At 38.9% G+C, this 18,255-nt stretch overlaps 1 protein-coding gene across 16 annotated transcripts in view; it reads left to right on the forward strand.

Moving 5' to 3' along the window:
- The window catches only part of BLTP1 (bridge-like lipid transfer protein family member 1), a 246,531-nt gene that overhangs the window by 79,275 nt on the left and 149,001 nt on the right, over positions 1–18,255 (forward strand). For all 16 annotated transcript variants that reach the window (XM_073341054.2, XM_073341048.2, XM_073341041.2 and 13 more), the window contains 4 exons: positions 4,413–4,510; positions 9,143–9,321; positions 9,467–9,573; positions 12,477–12,685. In XM_073341054.2, coding sequence (XP_073197155.1) covers positions 4,413–4,510; positions 9,143–9,321; positions 9,467–9,573; positions 12,477–12,685 — 593 coding nt within the window. The remainder of the gene's footprint in view (positions 1–4,412; positions 4,511–9,142; positions 9,322–9,466; positions 9,574–12,476; positions 12,686–18,255) is intronic.

Consider the following 18,255-nt stretch of genomic DNA (forward strand, 5'->3'; position numbering starts at 1 on the left):
TCCCATTTTTGGAAACTGCCTGTCACAAAACCATTGTGCTTGGGCCCACATCACAACAGCTCTATGGGTTTTTCGCATGGTGGAAGTGATACGTGTTCCAATTTATTTTGACCGCCTCCCCACCCCAACACTCTTCAGGGACCTTTCTCACAAGGCAATGTTACTGCAAGTGATACAATTGCTCCTTCTGGTAGGAGGTGTAGGAGAGATCTCTCCTTTGTTCAGGGAAAAGGGATTTTACTCCCAATACTTCCTTATTCCAAAGGCAAAATGGGGTCTCAGGCCTATTTTAGATCTAAGGCACTTAAGTTCTTGAAAAAACTGAAATTCCAGATGGTCATTCTAGCTTCCATTATTCCTTCCCTGGATCCAGGGACTAGTATGTTGCTGTTGACTTAGACACTGTCATAAATATAAAGGGAAGGGTAAACCCCTTTAAAATCCCTCCTGGCCAGAGGAAAAATCCTCTCACCTGTAAAGGGTTAAGAAGCTAAAGGTAACCTCGCTGGCACCTGACCAAAATGACCAATGAGGAGACAAGATACTTTCAAAAGCTGGGAGGAGGGAGAGAAACAAAGGGTCTGTGTCTGTCTATATTCTGTTTTTGCTGGGGATAGACCAGGAATGGAGTCTTAGAACTTTTAGTAAGTAATCTAGCTAGGTATGTGTTAGATTATGATTTCTTTAAATGGCTGAGAAAAGAATTGTGCTGAATAGAATGACTATTTCTGTCTGTGTGTCTTTTCTGTAACTTAAGGTTTTGCCTAGAGGGATTCTCTATGTTTTGAATCTAATTACCCTGTAAGGTATCTACCATCCTGATTTTACAGAGGGGATTTCTTTACTTCTATTAAAAGTCATCTTGTAAGAAAACTGAATGCTTTTTCATAGTTCTCAGATCCAAGGGTTTGGGTCTGTGGTCACCTATGCAAATTGGTGAGGATTTTTACCAAACCTTTCCCAGTAAGTGGGGTGCAAGGGTTGGGAGGATTTTGGGGGGAAAGACGTGTCCAAACTATGTTTCCCAGTAAACCCAGTTAGAGTTTGGTGGTGGCAGTGGATATTCCAAGGACAAAGGATAAAATTAATTTGTACCTTGGGGAAGTTTTAACCTAAGCTGGTAAAAGTAAGCTTTTCATGCAGGTCCCCACATCTGTACCCTAGAGTTCAGAGTGGGGGAGGAACCTTGACAGACGCCTACTTTCACATGGTGATTCACCAGAGGCACCGAAAATTTCTGAGAATCACCATCAGTGATTGTTATTATCAGTTCAGTGTTCCCCTTTGGTCTCTCTTCTCTGCCCTGTGTATTTTTTACAAAGTTTATGGCAATGGTAGCAGCATCCCACTGGAGGTCAGGGGTTGATGTTTTTCCTTACCTGGACGACTACCTGATAAGAGGTTGATCCAGTTCATAAGTGGTGTCCACCATAAGCATCCACCTTAATGTATTCAGCCTACTGATCAGCACAGACCAATTGGTCCTGTTTCCAGTACAGAAAACAGAATGTATTGGAGCGGTTCTGGACTCAACAATGGCCAAGGCCTTACTACCACAGGCAAGGTTTCATGCAATGCAAAGCCTCATTCTGGACTTAAAGGCTTATCTCTCACCATGGTGAGAAACTGTTTAAGGCTGCTGAGGCACATGGCAGCATGCAATTAAGTGTTTCAGTAAGCCAGACTGCATTTTAGACTCCTTCAGGAATGGTTAGCAGAAGTGTATTCTCCAAGAAGGTACCACGGAGAGACATTATCCTCCCTAGTTTGGTGGATAGCCCCATCCAATATCTGCAAGGGAGTTCCTTTTGCCTTACCTCAGCAATCTCTTACCTTAGTCATGGATGCCTCGGACCTGTGTCGGGGGGCTCACCTGGGACCCCTGTAGACACTAGGTGTCTTTCATCCCCAAGATCTCCGTCTACATATAGCTTGCAACTCCCTGACGTTTATCCAGTTGGCTTGCATGGCGTTCCTTCTTTGCATTAGGGGAAGCGGCATATTGGTGTTGACCAACAATATGACCACCATGCTTTATGTAAACAAACATACTGGTCCTCACTACTCTCTCAGGGAGCAGTACTACTCTGGGACTTCTGCATCGACATCTCTATATTTCTGAAAGCAGCCTACCTCGTGGGGCTCAGAATATGCTGTCAGAGCTCCTGAGGAAGTTGTTTATCAATCACCACAAGTGGTCCTTTCACCCAGACATAGCAAGATCCATTTTCCAGCTCTGGGGAACTTCCCAAGTGGATCTTTTTGCAATAAAAGACAACACAAAACACCATTAGTTCTGCTCCAGAGCAGGACTCAGCCTGGGTTCATCAACTGATGCTTTTCTACTGCTGATCTGCTGTTTTTTCCCCTCCATCTGTCTTCTCCTCAGAGTTCTGTGCAAGGTCAAGCAGGACAAGTCCTATCTTAGATTGGTTCCCCTGGCATGGCCCCCTCAGCACTGGTTTTCACAGCTCTTGGATCTCTCAGTCAGTCCCCCACTGACACTCCTGTTTTATACGGACATAATTTCAGAGATTCATATCTGCCTCCTCCACCCCAAGTCTCCAGGCCCTTCTCCTGTTGGCCTGGAGGCTTTATGGTTAACAGCAGTGGAGGAGTTCTGCCCTAGAGAGGTCCAGGAAGTACTACTGAATAGTAGTAAACTATTAACCAGGACAACTCACCTTGCTAAATGGAAGAGATTTTCCATCTGGGCGAGGCTGAATGGGGTGGTCTCCTCTATTCTTGATTCTATTCAGCATGTGCTGGACTACCTTCTGTATCTGAAACATGAAGTATTGGTGAGTAGCTACTTTATTAGCTATCCCTTTCCTAATGGTTCCTAAACAGTTAGCTTTTTTGACTGCCGCTGCACCTTGTGGATATTTTCAGAGAACTAAACACGACTCCAAGATCTCTTTCTTGAGTGTTAGTTAATTTAGACCCAATCATTTTGTATGTATAGTTGGGATTATGTTTTCCAGTGCCCATTACTTTGCATTTATCAATATTGATTTTCATCTGATGTTTTTTTGCCCAGTCACCCAGTTTTGTGAGATCCCTTTGTAACTCTTCGCAGTCTGCTTTGAACTTAACTATCTTGAGTAATTTAGTATTATCTACAAATTTTGCCACCTCACTGTTTATCCCTTTCCCCAGACCATTTATGAATATGTTGAACTGCACTGCTCCTAGTACAGATTCCTGGGGGATACCACTATTTACGTCTCTCAATTCTGAAAACTGACCATTTATTCTTACCCTTTGTTTCCTGTCTTTTAACTGGTTACTGATCCATGTGAGAACCTTCTCTTTTATCCCATGTCTGCTTAGTTTGCATAAGAGCCTTTGGTGAGGGACCTTGTCAGAGGCTTTCTGAAAGACACGATATGTTGTATCTACTGGCTCACCCTTGTCCACATGTTTGTGTGACCCCTTCAAAGAATTCTTGTAGTTTGGTGAGGCATGGTTTCCCTTTATAAAAACTGTGTTGACTTTTCCCCAACAAATCATGTTCGTCTATGTGTCTGATAATTCTGTTTACTATAGTTACACCAATCTGCCTGGTACTAAAGTTAGGCTTTCTGGCCTGTAATTGCAGGATTGTCTCTGAGCCTTTTAAAAAAATTTGGTGTCACATTAGCTATTCTCCAGTCACCTGGTACAGAAGCTGGTTTAAATGATAGGTTATATACCACTGTTAGTAGTTTAGCAATTTCATATTCGAGTTCCTTCAGAACTCTTGTTTGAGTATCATCTGGTCCTGGTGACTTATTGTTTAATTTATACATTTGTTTTACAACCTCCTCTATTGACACCTCAATCTGGGACAATTCTTCAGATTTGTCACTTAAAAAGAAGGGCTTAGGTGTGGGAATTTCCCTTACATCCTCTGGAGTGAAGACTGAGTGCAAAAAGTCAAGAACTCGCTGGATGGATTGATTACAAGGAAATTCAATACTTATCTGAAGGACATGGCACACGTTTTCAAGCATTAACAGAAAGAGTTTGATGGTGTATTAAACCATAAAGCCACAAGGCATTAGGTGTGACATTTTGGATCTTTCTGATGGTGATTTCACTCTTGATGGATAATTTTGCTTCACTAGCTGGAATGGTTTTCTTTAGACACACTAATGCAGAGTACAAGCTTCCAAAAAGGCTAGGGTTCACAGTTTATTCCACACGTGTGATAGTTTAAACTTGCCATTTTCTTTATAGTATGGATTCTGTAACAGCTGTTTCTTAATTCTCACCCATATATTTGCAAGAAAACTTGTCTAATCAGGGAGATACTCCCATGAAGGAGCACTAACTTAAAATAGATAGGACTTGTTAGTATTGCTTATAATAGAAAAGCATTTAATTTAAAAATGATTTTTATTTGAATTTATTTTTCTCTTTTCTTGTAGTTTATCTGGCAGCCTGTGGGGAAACTTTAAACATTATTTTCTCTCTGCCTTTCACTGACTTTGTTCCAACCACATGCAATACTAGGTTCTCTTTAAGGGTAAGTAAAACTTTATATGCTTGAATTGCTACTGTAAACAGCATAGTATTTCTTCGTGTGTAAGATAGTCAGTTGCCCAGTAACTTCTTGCTTCTTTGTCTAGGCCTTGTCCCAGGCTTGGGCAAGGGATTTTCAGAATCCTGTTTCCTCCCTGACTGAGAGGAAAGGGGAAGAAAAGATGTTCTCTTCCACTGCTTATTCTTATACCTTTGTTCTGATGAGTCCATAGTTAACTCCTTCCTTGCCTGCGTTAGTACATTCCATCACAAGTACTTTCTATTTAATATATTTTTAATCCTTTGTTAATTTTTCTTCTTCCACTCTCCAACACCGCCACCCTGCCCCCTTAAAAAAGTGGTTTCTCAAAGGAGCCACTCTTCAAAGGCCAACAAAACAAAATTTGCAGACCAAGCCACTTTGGAGATGGGAGCCCCAAAATATTAAGGACTTCTTGAAAAGTAAAGAACAGATATTTTTAACAAACATAACTTTAAAACATATATTCTGATGCTTTCACACTTTCCTCTCCAAACTTCCTAGAAAATTTTACTCTCAGATGACACTTGTCATTGGAAAATTCAGCGGGATTGCTTTCTTTTTGGGGAAATTGTAGCTAGGATTTGAAAATGAGGTTTATAATGCGTCATTGACTTCAACCTTACCTATGGATTGGCCATTGCTAATTCAGCTTTGTTCTAATAGGTAGGGCTGATAGTGCTGTGTATAATGAAAAGTGCTAAGTAACCTTACCTATAAGATCTGATTCACAGTCGCTTATAACTTTGTCAAACTTTAATCGTTGGGGCTGAAATTTTCTATGCCTGTTGTCTGCCTCAGGCTGAATGTTTTGGAAAGTTACAGCCAAAATGCTTCAGCCATTTCTGCGAAAGGGAACATGGTAAAAGATGCATTGTTTTGCCCTTGTTAATAATTTCCTTAATAGTTTTGCTGAGAAGCTGTAGAACTGCCATTCTTTGGCGTATGAACTTAAAATTTAGCTGGGAGGTTGTACTTGTGCCAGAGATGTGCCTTTTGCCTTCCCTGTGAAAATATATCCAAATTTGGCAAAGCCTAGGAAAACTTATTTTGCTTCCTTCTTGTGTGTGTACCTTATTCATGATACCTTATTTAAGTACACAATCACTTATTTTTTTCAACAAAGCCCCTGCCTCCTTCAGCTTATAGGATGGATGGTGCTATGGCAGTGAATCAGGGCAGTGTAGTGAATGCAGCTGTTGTCTGTAAGACCTTTTTGATTTATTTGTTACAGAAGCTACAAAGTATGTGGTAAATGAGCCCAGGGATTGTAGGACAAGGGGTGGCCTTCTGATTAAGGCAGTTGAATATATTGGAATTTGAATGTTGAATTTGATTCTACCCCTGCCTTTGTCACCGTGTTCTTCTGACACGGTGGGCAAGTTATTTAAATCAAAGTGTTCACAGTTGACCACTATTGTTTGTGCCTCATTTCCTGGGTGCTCATTGTGAGACAGCTGCTGCCAAATTCGTAGATGTGCTGAGCGCTTACAACTGCAACTGAAATTGATTGGAGCTGTACTTTGAATATATTTGCTATATAATGCTAGGTACTCTGAAAAATCAGGCCATAGGTGTCTCAGGTTGGGCACGCAAAATGAATGGATAATTTTGGAATTAATCTGTGCTTCAGTTATAGAAATATGAATGTGTCCTAATCTCAGAGTGTTGCAAAGATAAATTCATTGACGTTTTTGAAGCAGCATAGTGAGAGCAGCATAGAAACCCCTGTGAAGAAATTAACAATTTTGTATTCAGTGCAGGGTTTGAACATTATACAGAGTGTAAAGTCATACTTTTGAATGTGGAATATTAAAAAAAAAAAAATTGGATGAGGCAGGTGTTCTTTTGTGAAAAATAGCATGATCACATAACTAAAGACTGTAATAATGCATGTGCACAAAAGGGCTGAATAAATATCGCACAAGAAGCCTTAATTCTGACATTTCTTAACTTCTGAATGCTGGATTTTGCAACCTTAATGTTCTTTTAACATAGTTTTAAAAAATTATGTAATATATAAATGTTTGGGTGTTTTCCCCTACGTATAGGGTTCATCAGTGGTGGGGGATTAAGCTGTCCATGTCCATTAATGTTAATGGAAGTAATTTGGTTAAATCCACACATACTGTGCTGAAAATGTGCCCCCTGAAAATTTTTGTCTTCTGATTAAACTTGTCCTACTCTTATATAAAGTATTTGTAAATATTTTTACAGCACAATCTGATAGAACTTCATTAAACTAAGAAAAGGATTCATTGGAGACCAGAGCTGATTTTGTGCAACATTTTGGTTTCTGTAGGGTTCAAATAATATTTTTCTACCCTGTTAGAAATCTCTTAACTAAGAGTTATACGAGGTAATTGTTGTTAATTTTATTTTTAATTCCTGCCACAAAGCAGTTCTAAGAAAGTAATGCTTTTGTCCCAGTTAAGCTAATTAAAATGTGAGGCTCTTAAATTTTAGCTGGTTGAGTTAGGGGAAAAAAACTTAACAGTTTACTGCATAAAATCTGTACCTTGTTAATTTGTCTTATTTCTCATCTTTCTTAAATGCTGCTATTGCGAAGTTCTGTATTAAATCTGATTTTGAGATAGTGGTATCCAATATTTTTCTCTTAAGCATTTACAAGGTCTATCCAGAAGCTTGCTTCTAACTGGTGACACAATAGTTGGGGTTGCAGATAGCAATTTCCCCCATCCTCTTCAGATTGACTATATTTTCAAAATGGAAAATCGGGGTGGGTGGGTTGGGGGGTGGAGATAAAGAGAATCTGGTGGGGAAGTGAGAGGAAAAAGGGATGCCTCTTTCCCTTCGGAATGAAAAACTCTGATACTCGATAGGAGCAGGTGGGAAAACAGTGTTTATACAACTGTCACCCTTTTATTGTTTCTTCCTAGTTCCCTCTGCCTCTGCCCACACCACTTCATCTACTAATGCATGTGCTCCCCTGCCACTTAATTCTGCTCAATCCACCATCATTCTGAGTCAAAACCTCATCTTTCTTCAATTTAAACCCCACTTGCTCAGAAATACGCCACACCAGTCTGAGAAACTCCCTTCTTCACAGCTCAGAAACCTTCCCTCTTCTACTTCACATCCCACCATCAGGAATCTCCTCACCTATTTCAGAAACCTTCCAACTTTTTGCTGGGTCTGGAAGAGCATGGAGCATATGCAGTTGATCTGAAGCAGCCCTGCAGAAGTCCCTGTTCCATGCTTCCTCTTTATTGCTGCTTGCATGTGCTGCAGGACCTGATGACCCCCTGTGGATTTCAGGTGTACCACAGACTCCAAGGTCTGGGATATTCCCAATGGCTGCCACTGATTTTACACTTTGTAGTAAATTGGCCACAGTACACAATTGTGGTGGTACTAATAGCCCCTAATGACCAGCTACTTCCATCTAAGACTAACATATATCTTAGGACACTGACTGCAAGTTTATTTTATATATTGGTGATCGGAAGGCACTTAGAAGGTAACTCCCTCTTCCCGGAAAATTAAATGTAGTATTTTAGTGACATAACTTTTGTATGCTTTCAGTCCCCAGAAAGATGCTCTTCTCCAAGGGAAACCGCACTGCTTTAGCCAGCTCAAAATAATCTTGCTGTCCTATTCCCTTGATTTCAGATATTGTGTTTTGTATTTATGGCTGTATTCCTTGAAAACTTGTTCTGTATAAAAGCTTGTTTTCCTGATATGAAAATTTTTGAATACCAAAAATCCAAGTATGTAAATGAAGATGAATCTTAACAAATATTTTTCAGTGATAATGTTTTTTTATTTGGTATTAACTAAACTCATGGGTATACTGCTTGCAAGATTAGGCCTTATGCCCATATCCTGAGAAGATTTATGCGTGTACTTAATTTTAAGCATTTGAGTAGTCTCATTGTGTCCAGAAGTTAAGCATCTTGTTAAAATATCTTTGGGAAGCACATAGTCTAATAGAGAACTGTATTTAAAATTCATGGATTCTTTCTTTGACTCATCCAGTAATTTTCTGAGTGATCCCGATCAAGTTTCTTAAATGTCTCTGAATGTTAGTTTGTATAGGCAGAACAGAGATAATACTTAACCACCTCACATGAATCTTGTGAAGTTTGATTAATGTTTAAAAATACTTGGAAACTTTTTATGAGCAGTGATGTAAGTGTGAATTATTATTATTTTTAGTAGTAGTAGTAGTAATTAGAATTTGAAATCTTCAGATTCTAGGGTTTTGGGGACTTGAATTAAATATTACATTTTTGAGGTTTTGTGATCAAAAGGACATTAATGTGTCAGTGTGCTCTAGAGGGCAAATCAGAAAACGTGACTAGAAATCATGACTCCTGTGTTCTATTCCTGGATGTGCTATATGGCCATGAGCAAGTCACTTGGAGCATGATTCTTTTCAGAAGTTCTGAACACCTCTGATTCCAGTTGAAATCAGTGGGAGCTGTGAGTGTTCAGCACTTCTGAAAATCAGGACCTTACATCTCCTTGCTGCATGCAGTTCATCTGTCTATAAAGTGGGTATACCGATGGATAGAACCGTACAAATAGTACTTTGAGTTCATGTTATGAATATTGTTAATATTTAATTTGTAGGGAGAAGATGTCGATCTTCATTTATTTCTACCAGATTGCCATCCTAGTAAATATTCTCTCTTTATGTTGGTGAAAGATTGTCATCCTAATAAAATAAGTCCTGAATCCTGTATTTCGGCTGAATGTCAAAGTGGTCAAAAAACAGGCAAGCCCAAGTGGAGGAATATTACTCAAGAAGAGTGAGTTCTGTTACCTCATGGAATATATATTAGCTCCTTGTATATTTGTGTTTGGAGTAGAATATTATTAGTTCTGTTGTCTTTTTGTATGCAATAGGAAAAAATGGAACAATGGGTACTTTAAAAATATCTTTCTTTTGGATAGGGCTGGATGGGTTGAATGCTGGACTGTACCAAGTGTTACATTCACAATTGACTACACTTGGCATCCAATTTATCCACAGAAGGCAGATGAACAGTTGAAGCAATCATGTAAGTGTCACTTCATTTCTGTTGTATTTTAAGAGTGATTGCAAAAAAAGCTGCGACTTAATACGGTCATTTTGATTTAAAATCGTAGTTTGCACCAAAGAAATTGAAAGCATGCAGATGTAATGGGGCCATTGTGATGGGCAGGCAATATTTTGAATAACTTTACATTCTCCTTCTTCCTGGACTCCAGCTTAACTCTTTGCTAAGCACAGGGTAGAGTTCCATCTTTTCAGGACTTGTCAAAAAGCATTACACAGAGTTAGATCTCAGGGCTATTGTGTGTAAAACCATGGTAAACGGATGTTAATAATTCACAGTCAATTTTTAAAGAGAAAGTAAAACAAACATTTAATGCACAAAAAACACATTGTAAATAGCGTTTGCAATATTATGAATAATTTTTAAGCAAAAGCTATTGGAGAATAAATCTACTGGTGTTCCATCTACAAACTTCCCCCTTTTGCTTCTCTTACAAACATTAAAATATGATGTTTTAACGTAAGATTTTTCTGTATTTCAGTGCACATATCAAAACACATTTCCCCCTGATCTTCTCTGAGGTGATTTCTTCTTAATAGTGTGGCCCTAATATGCAGTGTGTCACCTGGACTCTTCAGAGTTTGAGACATTTCAGAACCCCATCAGCAAAACAAACAGCCTGAGGATCTCCATAGCTAACAGTATTCCAGCTCTTGGCTCAATAACTGAGTGATCCTCACAGTTGCTGTTGAAACAGAAGTCTGCATCCTGTATCCAAAGTGGTACAGGGATTGGGATCAGCATATAAAATATCAATTTCCTGAATCTCGATAAGGTTCTCTTTCTATAGGATACCATCTTCTCCCCATAAGTCCTGCCAAGACTTATAAGTCAGGCAAGAATGCACAAACCCTCATTTCACTAAGTGCTGCCCCATTTCTCTCTCTCTCTCTCTCTCTCACACAGAATCCCAGTTTAGAGCAGTTAGCTGATAGCCAAATGTAAGGCTCTGTTGGTGACAGATGCTTCCCCGCCCCACACCCCAAGCCCTTCCTCTAGGTCCATAAAACACATTTCGGTGGACCAAACGTTATCCTATTGGAGGGCTGCCCTAGTAAATAAAGCTAGAATAGTACTGACCTGTATCCAAAGTGGTACAGGGATTGGGGACCCCCCCATCATAGTAGACAACTCTTGCTTCTGTATCAATCAGTGCTGTGTCCACTGTACCATCTGTAACTCTTATATTTATAACCTTTCTGCCCTGCACTATAGCTCAGCTCTCAAGGGTACCTAGAGTATGACCTGCCAGGTGGGTTGCCCACAATGAAAACTTCATATACAGCTTCAGGGCATGCAGACCATGTCGGTTAGCTCCCACACATAGTCTGAAAGTTTCTGGGTCCTTCTAACTGAATTGCCCTACTCTGCACATGTGCATCGACAGACTATCTATTTAATATTCATGTCTCCTCCCTATTGATACTTTCCCCCTACCCTGGAAAAAAACAATCCAATGCTACAGTATTAAGCTTGTGGGTTACACAGACTATCAATTCTTGTCAAGTGGGATAACCTGAATCTTTGAGTTGAATCAGTTTCATCAAAAGCATGGTTTTCAATTTCAAATTTTAAGAAGATGCATCATTTCTCTAAGTGAAAAGCAGGTAACAATGCATTAGACTTGTCCAAACTTGTTAATCTAACCTTGCCCTTTACCTAACAAATAGAGCAATTCTGCTAAATGAGTCATTTCACAAATCCAAAAATTTCTTGTTGTGTGGAAGACAGTATTATGGGGTACATTAATTTTGCCCGGTAGTCGGTTTTCCAAGCGGTCTTTCTATTCTTTAGGTAATTTTGTAATATTCAGCTCTTACAGTATTGTACCTTTATAGACAGAGATGGAAGTAGGTTTAGAAACAGGAATGTGCTGGCTACCAGTGTTGCCATTTTCAGCTGGCAATTTACTGTAGATATATAGTTCTAGTAGAAGTGAACCAAGAGGATGGGTTAGGAGTGCTACAGATTGATTTAACGGAAGGTATTTCATACATAAGTGTTGGCAAGGATGAAACTGCGAAGGTGCTTGTGGGAGAAGGGGAGGTAAACAGACAGGGGAAATTGGAATTATTAGTTTGAGGGGCATACAATAAGCTCCAAGATAAAGTGATAATCTGAAGGGGCAAGTTGTAAAATGGGTTTAAAAGTAAGGTTAAGCAGTTTGTCATTGATATGGTAGTAAAGTGAGAGCAAGTGAAATGTCTCTGAGTGTGGAATGGTGTCATAATGATGAGCCAGGAAGGTGATTTTTAGAAGTAATTTTAATTAATGTGATTGGGCCAAGGTAGGTTTTAAAAAGGACTGCAGGGGTTTAAGTAGTCCACGATTAGAGATAAGTCCCTCCATGAGAAGAGAATCCAGGTCACTTGTCTAGAGCTATACTAGGACTATAGTGCTAATGGGAGTAAAAAAAATAGTAAATTTTTATTTTCTGACAAGTCAGTCAAAAGTCTGAATAGACACAGGGAACAAATCTGTTGGGTAAGAAAGAGATACATCTTCTATATAATCTGTTTTCTCGTCATGACATGTAACCAAATAATGGCCATTTAAAAATTAAATACTGAGTATTTACAGTAGAAAAAGAATAAAAAACAATATTTTTTTTCCATAATTTATCTTAAAGATATTGGCTCTCTTGTGCACAGTAGCTGTTGAATAAAACATTTCATACTCTGTTAAAATTACTTGTTTTTTCATTGTTTGCTTGGAGAAATGTATTTATTATACATTATAGAAATACCAGTTGTCTGATAGCCACCCACACTGGAAAACTACAAATCTGTTCTAACTTAATCCATGTTCATTTGTAGAAATTCACAAGTAAATTCAAAAGATTTACCTTTTTGTTTATTCCTAAGTGTCAGAAATGGAAGAAACTATGTTATCTGTACCAAGGCCATCACAGAAGACAGCCGATAGAATCATTTCCTCTCCCACAGCCTCAACTCGCCTTCCTGTTGACCCCTCGGAACTTCCACCTGATAAGCTACATGTGGAACTAGAAGTCTCCCCGGATTCTCAGATCACCCTGTATGGACCTCTACTAAATGCCTTTCTGTTTATAAAGGTATGAAGAAAAGTAGCACTCACCATTCTGACAAGTAGGGAAGAAATATTTAACAAGATTAGAAGTTCAAACCACTCCAATTTTATAAAGCAGCAAATACCCTATAAGAGAACATGCTTAATTTTTTGGAATTGTGGCACTTGCTTGTAACAAGGTCTTCTCATAAGTTGCTAAGAACCTTGTTTTTCCAAAACTGAAGCAAACCTTTTTTTGCATTTAATTGAAGTTAACCATACTCAAGCATGGTCAAGTTTAATCAGATAAAATACAGCTTACTTACAATAAGAGCAGTCCCATGCAGAATCTCTTTTTAGTGTTAAACAAATAAAAACCATGGAGTCCTCTGTCCCAAATAAAAACTAGTAACTTAGTGATGTTTTTTCTAATGGGTGTGTAGTGTAATATTGGCGATGACAGCCATGTGACACAGAGAGAGTACTTGATAGTCTAGTGTGCTATAAAGGTTTTTATTGGTATGTGTTTGCAATAGTTGTATTACTCAAGCCACACATGAATTAAACAGGTCAATCTAAAAAAGTGACATTTTAAGTATAGAAAAGAGGTTATTTTTAGGTGCTTTCATCTCTCTCCTGCGCCCTCTACACTTGGACTAAGGCATCTAGCTTGACAGGCAGAGGATATAAAACAGTCCCTATATATATTTTTAAACACTAGAAAATGCCTTAAATTGCTTTTCTGTAACCATGTGTGTTATGTGTAGGATACATGATACGGAATAAAGGTTTGTATCAGCACTTATTTCAGTTTACATAACTCACTTGTGACTTTGTTACTTATGAGTATTGCACTCATTGCAAACTCACAGGGTGAAAATTTATATTGCACTATCTTGCTCATGAGTGACTGAGAGAATATGTGTGTGTGGGGAGGGGGTGGGGGAGGGTTGTTGTTGTTTTGGCCCCAGTAGATTTTCTGGATTCCTTTTTACCTTGACAAAATCCAGGACATTCAAATTTAAGGCTGATAGTGCATCATTAACTCATCCCCATTGTGCATATATAACCCACACACCTTCTGGGTGTGGTGTTCTGTCCCGTCTGGTGGCACCGAGACTACTTGGAAAGAGTTAAATGAGTTCGCTCTACAGCCTTAGCTAACAGCCAGTTGGCTTTTAGCTCATGCAGTAGAGGCTCATGCACTTTAAACTCCAGAGGCCCAAACTTCAATCCCATCTGACGACGGCCGGGGTCTGTCAGTGTTACACATAGGTATTGTCTGACTCTTTGAACAGGGAGTGATTAGTGTCTTACAGGATGCTGCTATATATTTGCATAGCAGGGAGCATGAAAGGATCATTTCAGCCTTAACTGTTAATTTAATGAGATCTTTGATGTTGGTTTTTGGTAGTAAAAATTCAAACTGAGCTACCCAATTACACTATAAACAGATGTTTAATTAGCATCCTTAATTTTTTTTAGGTATCTTTGCAGAACTTGGACCCAGCATACACAGGGTTCTGCTTAGGGTCAGCATTTCTTTAGAGACGCCTGATTTCTGCAATATATTGAATTCTTTGAAATGTCTATAGTGATGCACAGTAGGTGGTAAAATATTTTGAGTAAATTAAAACTTTGAAGACATACCCTCCAAGGACATATAAAATAGAATATTTTTCATTTATTTTCTTGGATATTAACTTTTTCATTTTAAAATGCTTCCATTTCCTCCCTCCTCTTCTTGGCTGTGCCTTCTTCTAGGGCAGTGATTCTCAATCAAGGGTACACATACCTCTGGGGGTATGCAGAAGTCTTCCAGGGGTATGTCAACTTGCCTAATTAGTTGTCTAGTTTTACAGCAAGCTACAGGAAAAGCACTAGTGAAGTCAGTACAAACTAAAATTTCATAAAGACAATAACTTGTTTATATTGCTCTATATTATTACTAATCATGGGTTTCAGAGTAGCAGCTGTGTTAGTCTGTATCCGCAAAAAAAAAATATATAACACACACACACACACACACACACACACACACACACACACACACACACTTTGTGTGTGTGTGTGTATATATATGTGTGTGTGTGTGTGTGTATGGAACACATAGTAAGAAAATTATATATTTATTTATATATATAAAAATATTCTTACTATGTGTTCCATTCTATGCATCCTATGAAGTGGGCTGTAGCCCATGAAAGCTTATGCTCTAATAAATTTGTTAGCCTCTAAGGTGCCACAAGTACTCGTGTTCTTTTTACTAATCATTGTTTCTCAACCTGAGGGGTGCGATTAATTTTATAATTGTATGGTAAAAATGAGAAAGTCAGCAATTTTTCAGTAGTAGTGTGCTGTGAACTTTTGTATTTTTATGTCTGATTTTTTTTAAGCAAGCACTTTTCAAGTGAGGTGAAACTTAGGGTATGCAAGACAAATCAGCCTCTGAAAGGGGTACAGTAGTCTGGAAAGGTTGAGAACAAGTGTTCTAGGGGAAATGGGGGTAGAGCGGGTATTGTTGTTGTCTTTCTGGTGTAAAAGGGAAGGAAGTGAACATGTGAATCTCACTTGATTGCTTAGGAAACGTTCACTTGCTCAGAAATTTGCTTGGAGTAAAGCAGGTTGGCTCTATGATCAGTTCTTTCAGGAGGCTTTCGTTGCATGGCAGAGCAGGGGGAGTTTTCTGAGATGGGGGTAAATTGCAAGGCCTCTTAAGTAATCAACTTTCTTGGCTGTTCTGAGATACTTACATATACTGGAAGAGAATTCTGGACATTTGTGTAAGTTATGAATTTTAGGTGGGACTTAAAAAAGTGCTCACCAGTGGCTTAGCTGTGCTCTCATTGAAGTCAGTGAGAGTTTAACCATTGAATGTGGTGGAAGTAGAATTAAACTAATATGAAGTGCATTTGAAAAATCTTCCCCATCTCATGATATATTTATACTGTAGCATCCACATGATAGGAAGTTTTTGTTCTGGCCTTGTTACTGTAAAACTCCGGAGATTCACATGATAGTTTCCCCTTTCTCAGAACTCTTGTTCTCTGGAGGAAGCTTCCTCTGATAAGGCTGAACTCCTATGGTATTTATAAGCAATATTATGTCATAATACAGGGAATGCAAGTGCTTGGGTCTTCTAAAACTATCTTCTAAAACTACTGAAATACTCTTCGAAAATTTAAATGAATGACAGTCTTTCCAAGTGTTCCCATTTGTTATACTTGCTAGTATTTTTGTCATTTGTGCTTAGATTCTTTTTGTCCAACTTTGTTGGCAATGTACCTTCTTCTTTTTTGTTTGTACTTGCTTCTTAATGACTTTTGTGTGATATGGTTGGTTGTTGTTTTTTTTTAAATTTTCAGTTTGTGTTCATGGATTCTGTATGTGGGAGGTTTCAGTTGCATATGTATTTTTCAGAGTTTAATATGACTTTCAGTTCTTCTAGCTGTGAAGCCCTTTAATGTGGAGCATTCTGTTTCTTCAATTCACCAATTTGTAATAGATGCTTGTAGCACTTTGTATCCTCTATGAGAGACTCTAGCAGCAAGTTCAGTATTTTTAATACCCTCTACTGGTCCTGCCTTAACATACTTCTGCCAGTTCTGTCTCTGTCACAACATTCAGCTCCTGCAGAGAAATATCCTCTGAAATTAGGAAAACATTTAAGTGACTGTTCCAAAAAAAAGAAGGGGGGAGAGACTGTATGGTGGAGCTTCTAGGGTGACCAGACAGCAAGTGTGAAAAATTGGGACGGGGGTGGGAGGTAATAGGAGCTTATATAAGAGAGAGACCCCAAAATCGGGACTGTCCCAATAAAATTGAGACATCTGGTAACCCTCGGAGCTTCTGAGGTGAAAGCTTCTTATTTTGAGTGCATTGTATAGCATTTTAATTCATAAACCACTTTAGAAAGAAATACTATAATTGAATTATATTGCATGTCCCAGGTCAGGCTTTGGAATATGCCTTTTATGCAGGTCTTTTTCAAGGGTTTGGAGGATATTAGTCTATTTTTCTTCTTTATATTAGATAGTGCCTCTTTATGATTTACTTGACATTGTCTCACATGCTTGGATTGAGGTCTTAGAAGGCAAGTGACATGAAGGGTGAGGACAGAGGGATACAACTAAATATATAACATTTTAGTGTACACATTTGAATTTTAAAAAATGATCCTCAGCCTCTCAACCTGGTCATTAATTGTCTGTCTGTCTTATAGGATGAAGGTAAATCTCAGACATTTAAATAGCTTTTGTCCCCTTGCAATATTTATTTAAATGACAGGGTGGGAGGGGGGAATTAATTCCTCCATTTAAAAAAAAATTCTGGCTATCTTTTTCTAAAAATTAAATTGTATATTTTGTGACTCAAGGGAATAGTAATTGGATATAGATCTCTTGATCTCATGGTTATTAATTCAAATCTAGCCCAGATTAGTAATGACAAAAATATCCTTGCAAAGCTGAAGACTGGTGGCCTGTGTGAAATAAGTTTGGACTCAGTCTGGTTCCCAATTGACGAGTGTGTACAGCTCAAAAACCATCACCACAGTTGACATTAATTGGAACATTCTTGATAGTGTTGGGGCCAGAGATTGGCTATACATGGAGATTGAATTATCTTATTCCTAGAGTGGCCTCTTCCAGAGTGAGTGAGGTAGCACTACTTATACATGTGCCATGACCATTCTGTGGCTAAAGAGAAGACTTCACTCCTCAGGGTGCTCTGTCCAGCACCTCTCCCCAAAGTACTTAATTAGCATGAAAATGTCATTTAGTAGTAACCTTTTGTTGTCCAGAACCCCTCCTTGAAGTATCTAACTTGTTAACTTACTTTACTTTTCCTCAGCATTTCTTACCTTTTTCTAAAAAAAACCCCACACATAACTTTTAAAAATCTGGGTCTGACACACTTTAGAAATAAAATGTAGGAAATCTCTCATATAATGGGGTTCAAGCTTCCCAAAAGAATTTGACAGTAGTTATTTCTGTCTGAGTTAATTGAGTGGGGATTGGCTTAGAAGCAAAATGAATGTTTGACCCAAGAGGATGAATTTGTGAACTTCTGATATGCTGCAGGCATGTAAAACTTGCAACAATAGATGTCTGGGAAGAGGTATTGGATGACTGTTGTTCATGTCTGACCACTGTAGGCTGTACATCATAAAAAAAAATAATTAAAAAATAAATATCTATCTAGCAGTACCTATAGCCCGGTGCCAGAATACTTTTTTTTTAATCCTGCTCCTGTCCAACTTCACAATTTTTACTCCCACTCCCACCAGCTCCTGCTTTTTCTCTTGACTTTTTGTTCTGCTCCCGCTATTATGGCAGCAGGATTTGCAGGATACCAGTCGTGTTGCAGAGCTCTAAAATGGTCCCAGCAATGGCTGGAAGTGCTACTCTCAGCAGATGTCTCTCCACCGGCACCCACTCCATGCACCCCTGTGTAATGGGATCGGAACCCCACACCCTCCCAACTCACCCATGGAGAGGGATCAGAGTCCTCATGCACACCTAAAAGGGGATGAGCAGCCCCTGCGTCTCCTAATCGATTTGTGTGGGGAAGGGAAACCTCGAACCCTCCACACAAGTGGCTGGAGAGCCCATGCAT

Source organism: Lepidochelys kempii, chromosome 4, assembly GCF_965140285.1.
Source record: "Lepidochelys kempii isolate rLepKem1 chromosome 4, rLepKem1.hap1, whole genome shotgun sequence".
NCBI lineage: Eukaryota > Metazoa > Chordata > Testudines > Cheloniidae > Lepidochelys > Lepidochelys kempii.